This window comes from Mandrillus leucophaeus, unplaced genomic scaffold (genome assembly GCF_000951045.1).
Source record: "Mandrillus leucophaeus isolate KB7577 unplaced genomic scaffold, Mleu.le_1.0 Scaffold338, whole genome shotgun sequence".
Classification (NCBI taxonomy): domain Eukaryota; kingdom Metazoa; phylum Chordata; class Mammalia; order Primates; family Cercopithecidae; genus Mandrillus; species Mandrillus leucophaeus.
Genome location: NW_012103565.1, coordinates 466,312 through 483,610, shown reverse-complemented (window position 1 = coordinate 483,610; position 17,299 = coordinate 466,312). Strand labels below are relative to the sequence as shown.

Sequence of the window (17,299 nt, the reverse complement as noted above, 5' to 3'; positions counted from 1 at the left end):
GGGTTTCACCATGTTAGCCAGGATGGTCTTGATCTCCTGACCTTGTGATCCGCCTGCCTCAGCCTCCCAAAGTGCTGGGATTACAGGCGTGAGCCACCATGCCCGGCCTCATCTTTCTAAAGTACCTAAAGTAAAAAATGAATTCCTTTTTAAACTGTTCCTCAATAAGAAAATATTTCTTTCATGTGCCTGCATGCCTTATCTTATTTGATTTTAGTTACTATGATAAAGAAATAGACAAACCCGGGCATAGTGGCTCACACCTGTAATCCCGGTATTTTGTGAAGCCATGGCAGGTGAATCACTTGAGCCCAAGAGTTTGAGACCAGCCTGGGCACCATGGTGAAACCCTGTCTCTACAAAAAATTATCTGGGCACGGTGATGCGCACCAGCTACTCCAGAGGCTGAGGTGGAAAGACTGACTGAGCCTGGGAGGTCAATGCTACAGTGAGCCGTGATTGTGCACTCACTGCACTTCAGCCTGGGTAACAGAGTGAGAACCCATCTCAAGGAAAAAAAAAAAAAAAAAGAAAGAAATGGACAGTGGATGGGGAAACCATCTGCCCCTTTATGGCATAATTTAATGGGAGTAACTGGTCTCCTTGGGAGTGTATTCAGAAGACTTAATAAATAATAAACAGAAATATACCAAGTACCTCAGAGCACTTTAAGCCTGAATACTTTCAGGCAGTTGTGGCACACAAGAGTAATCTTTATGAAAGTATCTATTTGACTCAAATTTTTATATCATTACCAGCTGGATAGTCTCAAGTTACCATGTTAGAAGGAATATGGTGTTATACATCTTTTAAGATTTGAGGCTTCCTCATCTTCACCCCCCATGCCCCCAAAATATTTGTGATTCCCTTTTAGAAAGGAAAAAGCATAGTAGGTTCCATTATTTTATCATATGAGGAAAACTGTTATTCTTCATGGTTACCCTTCTTCCTGGTACGCACCATTCATTCAGTGCCAAGGCCTTCACACAGAATTCGCTCCGCTATACTTTTCTGTAATCTTGGCCCATCCTAGCTTCCAGCCCCTACCCCTGTATTTGCTCTGCCATCTTCTGTAACTGCCTAAATACAAAGAATTCTCATAATTCCCAACTCTGTGACACTTTTCCTACTCTCATTGATACTACTTTTTTCTTCTCTAACCAGATTATCTACCTCTTGAGGGCAGCAGTAAAGTTTCATATCTGTACACATAGTCCCCAGCAGCCTGTATTACTCCTAACCCATCTACAAGGATAAAAAAACCAAATCATTAATATGACTTGGAAGATACTTTTTCATCTTGCTCTGGCCACATCGTGTTTCTCATCCCTCCCCATTCCTACACACATACTCTGCTCCAACATGCAGAACAAGGAGCAGCTTCCCAAACACATCATGCTGTCTCTAGAGTCATTCCCTTTCTATATAGTGTTCTTTTCTTCTGAAATAACCTTTTTCTCCCCAGTTAATTTCTACAAGTCTTTCCTAACTCAACACATACTACAGTGCACTTTTCTTTTTTTTTTTTTTGAGATGGAGTCTCTCTCTGTCGCCCAGGCTGGAGTGCAGTGGCGCGATCTCGGCTCACTGTGAGCTCCGCCTCCCAGGTTCATGCCATTCTCCTGCCTCAGCCTCCAAGTAGCTGGGACTACAGGCGCGCACCACCACGCCCGGCTAATTTTTTTTTTTTTTTTTTGTATTTTTAGTAGAGATGGGGTTTCACCATGTTAGCCAGGATGGTCTCTATCTCCTGACTCATGATCCTCCCGCCTCGACTTCCCAAAGTGCTGGGATTACAGGCATGAGCCACCGCGCCCGGCTACAGTGCACTTTTCATTCAACCTAGCAGTATTTACTGGGGACCTGGCTACATGTCAGGCACAGTTCTAGAGGTTGAGATTAAGGGAACAAGATCGATCAACTCCTTCTGTCCTGGACATTTGATTTTAGTTGAGAGAGACAAGATAATAAGCAAAGAAGAAAAATATCAAATAGTGAGAAGTGCTATATAAAAAGTTAAAATAGGGTAATATAGGAGTGTCTTGATACTTTAGATTGAGTGATCAGGGAAATCTCTGATAACACTTAACCAAAATCTGAATGACAAAAACAGCTGCATTCATGGCGTGATGATTGCATGTCAGGTATTGTTTGAAGTGCTTTACATGTGTTAGCTTGCTTGATCCTCAGAACAGCCTTATGTAGTTGTTACCATTATCCTCATTTGACAAAGAAGAAAACTGGGGCACTAGAGCCTATGTTCTGAACCACATGCTAAACTGCCTGCCTTATGAAAAGACCGAGTGAAAATGACAAGAGAATTCAGAGTAGGGAGAACAACCACTGCAAGTTCCCTAAGGCTTGTTGGAGCTTGGCGTGTTCAAAGAAAAGGATGCCAGTTTGGCTGCACCCTGGAGGGCAAAGGAGAGCATGGGAAGGGAGGTGACGGAGGCAGGTTCCAGATCACACAGGACTTGAGTGATCAGGGAAAGTAGTTTAGATTTTATTCTAAGGGCTATAGTAAACCAGTTTTGGGGTTACTGTTCTGTGACGTAGTTTAGGGGCTGCCGTGTTTGGTCTCTATCATACTGTTGCAATTAGATGGCAGCTGGGGCTGGAGCCATCTGAAGCCTTTTTCACTCACTTTCTGGTGCTTGGGCTGGGATAACTGGAACTGCTGGGGGCTGTCGGGCATTTCTCTCACTGAGGAGCTTCTTCATGTGACTTAGTTGGGCTTGCATACAACATAGCAGTCTCGGGCTGGTTGGACTCCGTACATGACAGCTGTCTTCTCCTAGCATGAGCATTCCAAGAGACAGGAAGTAGGAGCTGCCAGTCCCTTAGAGTCTATGTTGGGAAACTGGCATAATGTCATTTTTGCCATATTTTGTTGGTCAAAATAGTCACAGAGCCCAGTGTTATTCCAGGGGAGGGGACTTAGATGTCACCTCTCAATGGGAAAAGTATCAAAGAATTTGTGGCCTAGCCGGGCACAGTAGCTCACACCTGTAATCCCAACACCTTCAGAGGCCAAGTCTGGCAGATCACTTGAGGCCAGGAGTTTGAGACCAGCCTGGTTAACATGGCAAAACCCCATCTCTACTGAAAAAACACAAAAATTAGCCGGGCATGGTGGCACACACCTGTAATCCCAGCTACTCAGGAGGCTGAGGCATGAAAATCACTTGAACCTGAGAGGTGGAGGCTACGATATGCCAAGATCGTGCCACTGTACTCCCGCCTGGGCAACAGACAGAGCGAGACCCTGTCTTTAAAAAAGAAGGAAAAAAGCAAATGGAATTTGTGGGCATTTTTAGGCTACCAGAGATCACAATCTTTTTTTACATTTTAAAAGGCTCATTCTTGCTGCTGGGTAAAGAGTGACTGGGAAGGGGCCAGAGAGGAGCAGTTAGGTTGTCATCCTTTAGGCTTCCATAGCATCCTGTGGGTGTCTTTATCAATGCATAGCACACAGTTTTGCAGTTATTTGTTTTGCATGTCTGTTTTCTCCACTGGACTGAGCCTCTGAAATAAAGATTCTCTCTCATCTCCATACCCCCAAAACCTGGCATCTCATACTAGATGCCTAATAAATGGGTTTTTTGTTTTCTTTTTCTTTCTTTTTTTTTTTTTTTTTGAGATGGAGTTTCACTCTTGTTGCCCAGGTTAGAGTGCAATGGCATCATCTTGGCTCACCACAACCTCCGCCTACTGGGTTCAAGGGATTCTCCTGCCTTGGCCCCCCACGTAGCTGGGATTATAGGCATGTGCCACCACGCCCAGCTAATTTTGCATTTTTAGTAGAGACAGAGTTTCTCCATGTTGGTCAGGCTGGTCTTGAACTCCCGACCTCAGGTGATCCACCCACCTTGGCCTCCCAAAGTGCTGGGATTACAGGCGTGAGCCATTGCACCTGGCCAATAAATGTTTTATGACTCAAAGAATAATTATAAACAGAGGGAGACCAAAGCATTACAAGTCATAAGAATATACTTTTAGATATTTTCATACTAATTATATCTAATTGTGATATAGACACAAGATCTAGCTTTTAAAGCCTTTTTGCATTTTTCAGATAAAAACCCTGAGTATTGCTTTAGTACTGTGATCCTCTCTGAAGACAGGTTTGTTGAATCTTAACACTTGTTTATGGTATTTTTTACTAAGAATACTGTCAAAATTTTTTAGTATTTCTTTAGAACATCTCATTCATAAATCAACACTTATTGTTGATGCCTATTCTGTGTGAAACCCTCAGTGGAGGAAATGGCAAAGAACTAGATGTCACAGTCTCATTTGAAGGACTATACTTCTAATTCAATAAAAAAATGTAGAAAACATCATTTTTAGTATGACCAACATGGAGAAACCCCGTCTCTACTGAAAATACCAAATTAGCCAGGCGTGGTGGTCTGTAATTCCAGCTACTCGGGAGGCTAAGGCAGGAGAAGTACTTGAACCCGGGAGGCAGAGGTTGTGAGCCAAGATCGCACCATTGCACTCCAGCCTGCACAACAAGAGTGAAACTCTGTCTCAAAAAAAAAAAAAACAAAACAAATCTTCTTTATGACTGTAAAAAAATAGTTATGTACAACTTTTTGCTTGATTTTAACCTAATATATTCTTTCTTATTTATTTATTTATTTATTTTTTTTGAGATGGAATTTCGCTCTTGTTGCCCAGGCAGGAGTGCAATGGCGTGATCTTCGCTCTCAGTCTCTCAGGGTAGGTAGCAGGCATCTTTTTTTTTTTTTTTTTTTTGAGATGGAGTCTCACTCTGTCGCCCAGGATGGAGTTCAGTGGCACAGTCTTGGCTCACTGCAACCTCCGCCTCCTGGGTTCAAGCGATTCTTCTGCCTCAGCCTCCTGAGTAGCTGGGATTACAGGCATGTGCCCCATGTCTGGCTAATTTTTGTAACTTAATACATTCTTAACCATTACATTCTATTTTAGGTATCCTGAAGCAGTTTATGTTGTTTATACCGGCGATGTTAATGTCAGCGGTCAACAGATACTAGAAGGTGCTTTCAGAAGATTTAACATCAGATTAATTCACCCAGTGCAGTTTGTTTTTTTAAGGAAACGCTATCTTGTGGAAGATTCACTGTATCCTCACTTCACACTGCTGGGCCAAAGTCTAGGATCCATTTTTCTCGGCTGGGAAGCTCTAATGCAGTGTGTTCCTGATGTTTACATCGATTCAATGGGATACGCTTTTACACTTCCTCTGTTTAAGTATATAGGGGGTTGCCAAGTTGGAAGCTATGTTCATTATCCCACTATCAGCACCGACATGCTCTCTGTAGTGAAGAATCAAAATATTGGATTTAATAATGCAGCCTTCATTACCAGGAATCCTTTTCTCAGCAAAGTAAAGCTCATCTACTACTATTTATTTGCTTTTATTTATGGACTTGTTGGTTCTTGCAGTGATGTAGTCATGGTCAATTCTTCTTGGACACTAAACCATATTCTCTCACTATGGAAAGTTGGGAATTGCACTAACATTGTTTATCCACCTTGTGATGTGCAGACATTTCTGGATATTCCCTTACATGAGAAAAAGATGACTCCAGGACATTTGCTGGTTTCTGTTGGCCAGTTTAGGCCGGAAAAGAATCATCCATTGCAGATCAGAGCCTTTGCTAAATTGCTGAATAAGAAGATGGTTGAGTCATCTCCTTCTCTTAAACTTGTCCTCATTGGAGGTTGTCGTAACAAAGATGATGAACTTAGGGTAAACCAACTGAGAAGGCTCTCTGAGGATTTAGGAGTTCAAGAATATGTGGAATTTAAAATAAACATTCCATTTGATGAATTAAAGAATTATTTGTCTGAAGCAACAATTGGTCTGCATACCATGTGGAACGAGCATTTTGGGATTGGTGAGTTTGGCCTTTAAACAACTTGTTTGGTGCCATGAGATACACATTTTAGGTTCTTTTGATAAAATAATGAAATTCTGGAAGTCTGCATCATGCCCTAATTCTCTTCCCCTCGTCCACCAAATACACTTTCCTCATTTGAGACTAAGTAGTTAACAATAGCAGCTAGTATTTATTGACCAATTCCTGTGTGCAGGCCACTGTGTTGAGATTTTTACGTGTATTATCTAATTTAAGCCCCTCTAAACCCCTATTTGATAGGTGTTATTGTTATTCCTATTTTATAAATAAGGAAACTCAGGCACAGGAAGGTTTAGAAATTGCTCAAGTTCAGTTACACAGTAAGTAAATGGTAGAGCCCGGATTCTAACCCAGATAGCCCCTGCTCTTAACAGCAACATTTTCTCTCCCCATCTAACCCCACTACGTACTTACTGGTATAGATTCCTGGGCCTACCCTAGTCCTACGGAATGGCCAAATGAGAATCTCTGGACAAAGCCCAGGTAGATGTATTTTGATAATGCTGCTTAAGTGATTCTGTTACGCATCAAAAGTTGAGAACCGCTGTTTGCATAGGGACTTCTCACAGTAACTCTTTTAGTCTTTTATTGATTCTACCCTCACCATGGACTGGCCCTCCTCTTTGTGCCAGATCGCATCATAAGTCTTCAACTTAAATCTCCTTGCCTTTTAGCCTCTCTTGTTTATTCTGGCACAAACTACTATCTCCATTCTGACCTGTTAAGAATACATTTTGCTGTAAAACCAAGTACTACTTTGTGTTTAATTTGGGTCCACGTATATTTCTCAAGCGCTTTGTGCCTCACACTGTTAGTTGTTAGAGGAAATGAGGATAACATAAAAGTGACACTTTCTAAACTAAGACTACAATTTCTCTTACACTTTTTTCACTCCTAGTTAGTAGTATAGTACTAGACCCAGGTTGACCCAACCTTTTGCCTGGGATCTGACCTGCTCTGCTTCCTTGCATAGAAACTTACTAAACATTCAGTCTGCTGAGCACTTGGGTGGATGCTAGGGATGTGGTGGAGACGGGAGCTGCTTGGCCTGTCAGAGGCTTCCTGCCCTCTGGTGGAACCAACAGGCTACACAGGCAAGTGCTGTGTGCCAGGTGCTATGCTAAGGAAGTGCAGGGTGATGTGAAAGTGCCAAAGAGAAACCTAACACAGACTTGTGCGGGCAGAGAACAGTTGCCCAAGGAAGTGATGTGACACTTGAGCAGGACCCGAACAATAATTAGAGGTTAGCCAGGAGAGACGGGAGAGTCTCCAGCAGAGGGAACAGCACTATGACAGGAGTGACAACAGATGCATCAATAGGAACATTAAGCAGGAAGACAACAGAGAGGTGATATGGGCCAGGTTAAGCCAGTGGAAAAGAACAGCAGGATTTTAAGTATTGTATGCAAAAGCTTTCTGATTTCTGCAGTCCATTCTGGCCACATGGGGAGTGGATCAGTGAAGAGCCGGGAGAGCAAGATTGGAAAGGCAGTAAGATGCGAGCCGGCCTACTGTAGCAGCCCAGATGGAGGTACTAGTGAGCTGAACTTGGTAGGTGAACATGCTTGAGAGACATTCTGCAGTGTATTGACCAGGACTTGGTGATTAACTGGATGTGTTAAATGAGGGAGGAAGAGAAGACCACCTAGGGTTTTGGGAGCTGGGCAGCTCTGAGAATGGTGTTGACTTTCTCCCAGAGGGGAAATCCAAGAGCAGATACCATTAATGAGCCAAGTTTTGAACCTGCAGAGTCTGAGTTCATCTGTGGGACATGTGAGGGCATGCGTCCAGGAGGTAGTTTTGTATATAGGAGTCTGAAGTTGAGGAGAGGAATCTGGTCTGGAAATACAAAATGCGGATTGTCCTTGTGCAGGTAGTTATCAAAGCTCCCATGGATGTGGATAAGATCGCCTGGGGAATATGTACAGAGTGAGAAGAGGCTCTCAGTACAAAATGCAGAGAACAGAAACAGCTGAGAAATGGGGAGAAGAAATGGAGAAGGGGGAGAGCCAGCCAAGTGCAGTGTCTTAGAAACCAAGGAAGACAGTGTTTGGAGAAGAATGAAGAGGGCACAGATTCCGATGCTGCCCAGATGCTGGGGAAGGTAAGGCAGTCACTGGTGACCTGGGCAAGAGCAATCTTAAGGGAGAAGTAGAAGCAAAAGTCAGACTATGAGCAAAAATCAAAAGTTGAGCACTCAGAAGTGAACAAGTAGAGTTGGTAAGTGCAAACCACACTTTCAGTAAGTTTGTGAAGTACGGAGCGGGAAGAAGAGACAATGGCTAGGGATGGGTATTGCAGGACCTGAGGAGAGGCATGTGGCGCTCTAGCTTCAATGCTGATAGGAAGGAGCCAGTAGAGAGGGAAAGGGTAAAATTGATTAGATGAAGGTCTCTGAGAAAGTACAGGATGCTCTCCAACCTCAAGCAGAATATGATATGAGCTACTGAATTCTATTCTGCAGGGATTTCACCACTGTTTTAGAAACATTTGGAATTATTTAATTTCTCTCCTATACATCCAGGATGATACCAGCTCTGTACCATCCTTCAGATAATTGGGAAAGCAGTCACTTAAATCATTCTCTGAAGGGCTTAATTCTCCTAGGAATACAGCTAAGAAAGGCTGGCTAGATTAATTTATATTTCATGTGTATCATTTGGCAGAAACTAACCACAACTTTCATTTAGTTCAGCACTGTTGTTGGGCACGCAGTAGTCTCAAATATGCCAGAAATCCAGGCAGTAACATAAGCACGGCAATAGTATGCTTCACTTAGGTGATTTGCATTTTTTATTTTTTCTGCTAATGTAATTTGAACTATTAAAATTGTTTTTGATATCTTTTTACTCCTTTTGTTTTTCTAATACCTGTTAATATTCTACCATCTTGCTAACATTCTCTAGTCTTTTTTAATTATCTGCAATATATCTTTTTTAATAGGTTAGTCTTCCATCTATTTGTCTATTTTAACTAAGAATAAAGCAGCAGGCTGGGTGTGGTAGCTCACGCTGATAAATCCCAGCACTTTGGGAGGCCAAGATGGGAGGACCACTTGAGGCTAGGAGTTAGAGGCCAGCCTGGGCAACATAGTGAGACCCTCTCTCTCCAAAAAAAAAAAAAAAATTGTATTATTATGAAGCTTTGAAAACTAAAAAACTTAAAATTATTTTATTTTGTACTATAGAAGTTAAATAAGCAAATGTCTAGACATATAGACATTTAATTAAGTTTCTCATAAGTCCCTTAAAATTTTTGAAGATTTCTGTTCATCCTCATTCTTATGAACACACTCAAAAACTTAAAATACTACATGATTTTTGTTTTTTCTCAGGAGTTGTGGAGTGTATGGCAGCTGGCACAATTATCCTTGCACACAATTCAGGGGGCCCAAAGCTTGACATTGTCGTTCCTCACGAAGGAGATATAACTGGCTTTCTGGCTGAGAGTGAAGAAGACTATGCTGAAACTATAGCTCACATTCTTTCCATGTCTGCAGAAAAGAGACTCCAAATCAGAAAAAGTGCTCGTGCATCTGTAAGCAGATTCTCTGATCAGGAATTTGAAGTGACATTCCTATCATCTGTGGAAAAGTTATTTAAGTAATGCCATATCTGGAAAATTAAAGATATTTTATATAAACTGGTTAAACACCTTCATATGTAAATATTTTTCTAAATTCAATCTCATTTGTCAAATCATTTTACTTTAGAAAACAGACAAGAAAATTTCCTTTTAGAATAAAAGGAAGTGTTGAAAAGAAAATGGATGACTAGCCTTCAGCTTCCATTCTTGGTACACATGAGAGAAGCTGGCTGCTAAGATGAATGTGAACCGGGTTGCGGAGAGCCTTCTGGCTTTGAGCCAACAGGAAGAATTAGTGGATTTGCCAAAAAACTGCCCCTTGAGTGAGAATGAAGATGAGGGGGACAGTGATGGAGAGAGAAAGCATCAAAAGCTTCTGGAAGCAATCAGTTCCCTTGATGGAAAGAATAGGCGGAAATTGGCTGAGAGGTCTGAGGCTAGTCTGAAAGTGTCAGAGTTCAATGTCAGTTCTGAAGGATCAGGAGAAAAGCTGGTCCTTGCAGATCTCCTTGAGCCTGTTAAAACTTCTTCTTTGGCCACTGTGAAAAAGCAACTGAATAGAGTCAAATCAAAGAAGGTGGTGGAGTTACCTCTTAACAAAGAAAAGATTGAACAGATCCACAGAGAAGTAGCATTCGGTAAAACCTCACAAGTCCTCTCTAAATGGGACCCTATCGTCCTGAAGAACCAGCAGGCAGAGCAGCTGGCTTTTCCCCTGGGGAAGGAGCAGCCAGCCATTGCTCCCATTGAACATGCGCTCAGTGGCTGGAAGGCAAGAACTCCCCTGGAGCAGGAAATTTTTAACCTCCTCTATAAGAACAAGCAGCCAGTAACAGACCCTTTACTGACTCCCATGGAAAAGGCCTCTCTCCGAGCCATGAGCCTGGAAGAGGCAAAGATGCACCGAGCAGAGCTTCAAAGGGCTCGGGCTCTGCAGTCCTACTATGAGGCCAAGGCTCGAAGAGAGAAGAAAATCAAAAGTAAAAAGTATCACAAAGTCGTGAAGAAAGGAAAGGCCAGGAAAGCCTCAAAAGAGTTGGAGCAGCTGCAGAAGGTTAATCCAACTGTGGCATTGGAAGAACTGGAAAAATTTGAAAATGCCAGAATGATGGAAAGAATGAGCCTTAAGCACCAAAACAGTGGGAAATGGGCCAAGTCAAAGGCAATTATGGCAAAATATGACCTGGAGGCTCGCCAAGCTATGCAGGAACAGTTGGCCAAGAACAAAGAACTGACACAGAAACTCCAGGTAGCCTCTGAGATTGAGGAAGAGGAGGGAGGCACAGAAGAAGTGGAAGAACTCCTTGTCCCCCATGTAGTGAATGAAGTCCAGATGAATGTCGACGGACCGAATCCCTGGATGCTCAGAAGCTGCACCAGTGACACCAGAGAGGCTGCAACCCAGGAGGACCCTGAGCAACTGCCAGAGCCTGCGACCCATGAGGTTTCTGAAAGTGAGGGAGAAAGACCAGTGGCAGAGGAAGAAATTTTGTTGAGAGACTTTGAGGAGAGGCGATCCCTTAGAAAAAGATCTGAGCTCAACCAGGATGCTGAGCCAGCAGGCATTCAAGAAACAAAAGATTCTAGCAGCCAGGAGGTGCTGTCTGAATTGAGGGCACTATCTCAGAAATTGAAGGAAAACCATCAGTCCAGGAAGCAAAAAGCAAGTTCAGAGGGGACTGTTCCCCAGGTCCAGAGAGAGGAACCTGCCCCAGAAGAAGAGGCGCCCCTGTTGCTACAGAGGCCAGAGAGAGTACAAACTCTGGAAGAGCTAGAAGAGCTGGGAAAAGAAGATTGTTTTCAAAATAAGGAGCTTCCCAGACCTGTGTTAGAAGGGCAGCAGTCAGAGAGGACCCCAAATAATCGGCCTGATGCCCCTAAGGAGAAGAAAGAGAAGGAGCAACTGATCGACGTACAGAACCTCCTAACCACACAGTCTCCTTCCGTGAGGTCTTTGGCAGTTCCCACAACAACAGAGGAGCTGGAAGATGAAGAGGAGAGAGACCAAAGGCAGATGATAAAGGAAGCTTTTGCTGGGGATGATGTCATCAGAAATTTCTTGAAAGAGAAGAGAGAAGCTGTGGAGGCGAGTAAGTCAAAGGACGTGGACCTGACTCTACCTGGCTGGGGCGAGTGGGGTGGTGTGGGCCTAAAGCCTAGTACCAAGAAAAGACGCCAGTTTCTCAAAGCCCCTGAGGGTCCTCCAAGAAAAGATAAGAATTTGCCAAATGTGATTATCAGTGAGAAGCGCAACATCCACGCAGCAGCTCATCAGGTACAAGTGCTTCCGTATCCATTTACCCACCATCGGCAATTTGAAAGGACCATCCAGACCCCTGTAGGATCCACATGGAACACCCAGAGGGCTTTCCAAAAGCTGACTACTCCCAAGGTCGTCACCAAGCCAGGTCATATCATTAAGCCCATAAAAGCAGAGGATGTGGGCTACCGGTCTTCCTCAAGGTCAGACCTGTCTGTCATACAGTGGAATCCAAAACGAATCACCACACGTCACAATAAAGAGTTGAAGAAAAACTCTGTAGATTGAGTAGCTGGAAAAGTGACAACCAGGAGTTCTGATTCCACTTCCTTTGGTCCAGTTTTACTCTGCTACAGGGTGGATTCCAGAACTGGCTCAGCATATTGCATGTAGTTGAGCCACATTTTTAAAAAAAGAAAATGGATGACCATTAATTGACTAGCATTTTAGAATTGATCAGACATTAGAACACAGAAAAATGCTGGTACATTTACATTCTAAACAATACAGTGGATGACCCTTTTGAATATACCTAATGATTTCCTTAAAAAAGAAATTTTAAACAGACTTGTGTAATCATGTTCTCAAAGCATACAGTCAAGAGGTGGGACTGACTGATGCTTTATAGGTGTGTGTAGGGCAGTAGAGGCCAAGGTGCTGCCAACAGTCCTTTCCATACTAGGTACTGGTGAAAATTGTTTTTGTTTAGTGCTATCAGCACATTTGTGTGGGTCTCATTATCGCTTGACAGTACCGCATCTCAGCCTGGAAGTCAGGTTTAAGTCATTCAAGAGAACCTCAAGTTGTTTTTCTGACAGTGATGATGTGGTATACAGATACATCCACAGGGTATTTATTATCTATTACCAGCATAATGCATTGTAAGATGGCAAGGTGGCATTTTGAAAAGAGCACTGGGCAAGCAGTTAGCATATCTGGGCCTACCTTCAGCTTCATCATTTACAAACTTCTGACCTTTTGACACTAAAACTGCTCCTTTATCTTTCTGAGTCTCAGATTCTTCATCTGTAATCTGAAGTTGTTAATTCCAGTCCTTACTACCTTTTGGAGTTGGAATAATGAGATGGAAAGTGGTTGAAAGTACTTTGAAAATTAGGACAGTTAAGGGCCGGGCGCAGTGGCTCACGCCTGTAATCCCAACACCTTGGGAGGCCAAGGCAGGTGGATCATGAGGTCAGCAGTTAGAGACCAGCCTGAACAACATGGTGAAACCCTGTATGGACTAAAAATACAAAAAAAATAGCTGGATCTGGTGGCGGGTGCCTGTAATCCCAGCTACTTGAGAGGCTGAGGCAAGAGAATCACTTGAAACCAGGAGGCAGAGGTTGCAGTAAGCCAAGATTGTGCCACTGTACTCTAGTCTGGGCAATAAGCAAAACTCTGTCTCAAAAAAAAAAAAAATTATGACAGTTACTTAAAGGGAGCATTACATACTAAATGTCTTCGATAATCCAATCTTTATTAATGCATTACAACTCAATGTAGATTCTTAGTTACTAGGCCAGTAGCTAGGAATTGGTATAAATTTAATGCACCTTCTATCCTGAATAACTAGCATGGAAAATTGAATATATGTGTGAGCAGATACGGCTGTAAAAACCTATAGCTTTTGCATTTTCTGCTTATATAATCCTTTCTAGTTCAGTGAATTGACCCCATCCATAGCCTGATTCATCTTTGTGTTAAGGGGCAAATGAAAGGGTACATTATTCCTTTGCACTCTTCTCTCAGTCACTCATCAATGTGGCCAGCTTATCTACTCCCAGTTATGTTATTCATACGTCTCCAGGCCATCTGTCATCAGATCAAAAAGCAAACAGAGGACCAGTCACAGGATGTTCTGACACACCATTGTAACTTTGTGTTAGAGATGATTCCATTTAGAAAAAGACAGGTAGAAATTGGAGTGAAAGGAACCCTACAGATTAGCCCAGTTCTCTCTTATTTTCAGCTTTACAGACCAGAACAATTTAAATCTAAAGAATTTAGTAGACTCCTTCAGTGTCACAAAGCTGTTCCATGAAAGAATCAAGATTATAACCTGGATATTCTGACTCCTGGCCCAGTGCTTTTTCTTACTTTGTAGCTACACTTTGAAATAAGATTCAAACTGTTACCCACTCAACTGCCTTATTCCTGAGGAGGTAGTGAAGGAAGAAAAAGTTTTCTGGGATTCCATAAACTATAAGCTTATTTCTTTAAAATTATTTTCATACATCACAGATATGTCATTGGAAGATATAATTTGCATATGATGATTATCAGTGTTCGTAATGTGGTATATGTCTTCTATTTTTTTCTGAATGATAGCATGAAAAGTGTCAAAGTGGCTTGTCTGCTAGCATCTGTCTGCAGAACTTTCAGGATGACTGTTCCTCTCAGACATCATTTTTGAGTGGTCCAAGCCTGCTATGTTTTGAACCCACAGCAGTGGAGATTTGTATTCTTATTTACAGTTGTGTACTATAAAGTATGTGTTACATAGGTTTTGTGTAATTATTATTTGTAAATATGATTTAATTTGTATTTAGACATGATTTAGATCTAATAGATACAAAGTCTGTGTCTAAACACTGTTTAAAGAAGTGATTTTTCATTCTCTTGGATTCTTTCCTTTTATATGCCTCACATAGTCTCCTTGTTCTACTAATATTCCCAAGCTTCATATGCCAATTAAAGAAGAAAGAAAAATAAAAGTTTGTCTTGCTTGTGAAACATTAAGAAGAGGCTGTCAGGTTTAATAAACTTTTTAATGAATATTTTGGACATAAACTGCAGAGCTTCGTGCACTTGATTTAAATAATTCTTGAGGGATTTTATAAGGTCATCTTATAGGCAAAATTATGAGATAGAGACCAGTGTGATTATCAATAAAGAATATTTGTGTTTATGTAAATAAACCCCAGACTCTAGAACTGATATATTCATATATATTCACAATGAGAGTATGTCTGTGCCAAATCTATCAGTACAATAGAAAAGTTAATTATATAACTACAACATGTTACACAAATTTTTAGAAGCAAATTATATCCTGTAATTTACCTCCCCTCCCCCGCTGCTCCTCTGCTAACTCATTTTCGTCTTTTCCCACTCTAAATGTAGGGCAACCCTTGGCTTTGGAGATGCATCTGTTCCAATATTCTGGTGCTGTGTGCTCACTTGGACTATATGGAAATGTTAGTAGACACGCAGGAGGTCAAAGTGTTGATACACTTATTGCTACTATTTACAGAATGATCAATTTGATAGCTATCATACATGGCTAGCAAGAAGCTGATTTTTCTAGTAAAAAAATTTTTTTAATGCATACAGGTCTGATAAAAAGTTTCAGTTTAACAGATGAGGCCAAGGCTAAAGCCAGAGCAAAGCAATCAGAGCCATGCTCAGGAACATGATTTAGCTAATCGTGTGTGTAAAATGGGTAAGGTCTAGAATTAGGGACTAAAACCAGTTGAAAATGTTGCAGATATGTATGCTTATCACAGTGAATACTTCCAATTTACAGCAAAGAATTCAAAATTGCTGAGTAAAACTTGGTGACTGTTACCTAAAATAGACTTTAGCCAAGCGTCTTGTCATGGGAGCAAACCCAGTAACCTGACATGCTTTTTTTTTTTTTTTTTTTTGAGACAGGGTCTTACTCTGTCACTCAAGGTGGAGTGCAGTGATGCGATCACGGATTATGGCTCACTAGCCTCAACCTCTGAGGCTGAAGCTAAAGTGATTCTCCCACCTCAGCCTCCTGAATAGCTGGAACCAGAGGTGCACACCAACTCACCAGCTTTTTTTTTTTTTTTCTGATGAGGGGCGGTTAAAGATGGGTGTTTCCCTATCTTGCCCAGGCTGGTCTTGAACTCCTGGGCTCAAGCGATCCTCCTGCCTCAGCCTTTCGAAGTGTTGGGATTACAGGCATGAGCCACCACGCCTGGCCTGTTCATTTACCAACCTGAAACATTTTTTTTTTTTTTTGCACTTAATTGACTTGTTTAGACGTTTGAGGTTTTTAGGGATCATGTTTCATTTCCCTTGCTTTCAAATACTGTTCAGAATAAGGATTACATGAAGTCACTAGCAGTTTTACTATGTCTGAACTAGTCCTGAAAGTAAACATATGCACACCCTGAGCACTAAAACAGTTGGAGAATTAATGATACTCCAATCTCTCAGGCCATGTGTCAGTTGGAAACTAACACAATGGTGAGAACATTTTAAATATTTACAGCCTCATGATGTGAACAAACAGCATTCTCCCTAAAAGAGTAGACTGTAACTCTACATCAGGTTAAAAAAACAGTCTGTCAGACATCAGGAAATAGTCACAAAAAACTGAACATATCTCAGGTGACTCCTACGATGTGCATTCTCCACATTTAATGAAAATTATATGAAATGTAAATAGTAAACAGACCTTAGAAATCATCTGACCAACCTTACCTCATCTTTGTTTCCTCAGTTTAACAGTGTATCAGCGAGACATTTTACTTTTATTGTAGAGCACATATTTCAGGCAGAATTCTACCACCCTGAAATATAACCACCCTCTCCTTCCTAAGCCCAGACATACTCCTTAGTATTTAAATAAACATCTGTTAAGCTCCAGGCCATGTTCAACGTTGGAATTGTTATGATCAATAAAAAAAAAAAGTTAGTTTTCCTACACCAAACAGCTTACAGTCCTAATGAGGAAATGTTTTAGCATTTATTAATTCAAGAAAGATTTCTGGCACTGTGCTAATAACTGTATACAAAAAGATCATTGTAAGATACAAAGCCTATACACTTGAAACTATTAGAAACTAATCCAATAAGACAAAATGGTCATGGTCATTTAGTGCATAATTAACACACCATGCCTTATTCTTCTTGCTCAATTGCCTTATTCCTGTGTCAACATCAGCTTCAAAAAAGTGTATTCAATACAACAAATTTCAAAATCACAGTTTTATAAAATGGCAGATTGATTATGTTAAATGAATGAACCTGTATATCGTATTTGTTTTCTATTGCTGTCCTAACAAATTATCACAAACTTAGTTAACACAAATTTATTATCTTAACAGTTCTGCAGGTCAGAAGTGTGAAATTGATCTCACTAGGCTAAAATTAACTGTATTCCTTCTGGAGGCTCTAGGGAAGATCCATTTCTTTGCCTTTTCCAGATTCCAGAGGCTGTCTGAATTCTTAGTTTGTAGCCTTGTCCTCCATCTTCAAAGCCAGCAACATCAGGCTGAGTCCTTTTCATGCTGCCATCTCTCTGGTTTTCTCTTTTGCCTTCCTCTTCCACTTGTAAGGACCCTTCTGATTACACTGCACCCACGTGGATAAACCAAGATAACCTCCCTATTTTAAGGTCAGCTGATGAGCAAACAATTTCACTTGCAACCTTTAATTCTCCTTTGCCGTATTCACAAACTGGGGATTAGGACGGGACATGTTTTGGAGGGGGTGTTGAGCCACATTACTCTGCCTACCACATACATTAGCTGAAATATATATATATGGGTTTTTTTTTTTTTTTTTTTTT

General features: G+C 41.4%; 2 protein-coding genes across 4 annotated transcripts in view; both read left to right on the top strand.

Annotated features, from left to right (window-relative positions):
• ALG11 (ALG11, alpha-1,2-mannosyltransferase) overlaps nt 1-13,453 on the top strand; it is a 23,211-nt gene extending 9,758 nt beyond the window's left edge. Inside the window, exons 3-4 of the mRNA XM_011988740.1 lie at nt 4,954-5,885; nt 9,241-13,453. Of these exons, the coding sequence (XP_011844130.1) occupies nt 4,954-5,885; nt 9,241-9,512 (1,204 nt within the window). The 3' untranslated portion in view covers nt 9,513-13,453. The remainder of the gene's footprint in view (nt 1-4,953; nt 5,886-9,240) is intronic.
• UTP14C (UTP14, U3 small nucleolar ribonucleoprotein, homolog C (yeast)) overlaps nt 1-14,446 on the top strand; it is a 24,189-nt gene extending 9,743 nt beyond the window's left edge. Inside the window, exons 3-4 of one of the 3 annotated variants that reach the window (XM_011988742.1) lie at nt 5,534-5,885; nt 9,241-14,446. In XM_011988742.1, the coding sequence (XP_011844132.1) occupies nt 9,730-12,039 (2,310 nt within the window). In that variant the 5' untranslated portion in view covers nt 5,534-5,885; nt 9,241-9,729 and the 3' untranslated portion in view covers nt 12,040-14,446. Of the gene's footprint in view, nt 1-5,480; nt 5,886-9,240 lie in introns of those variants that run through there. The other 2 variants (XM_011988741.1, XM_011988743.1) reach the window with 2 other exon arrangements.
• The last annotated feature ends 2,853 nt before the right edge of the window (nt 14,447-17,299 follow it).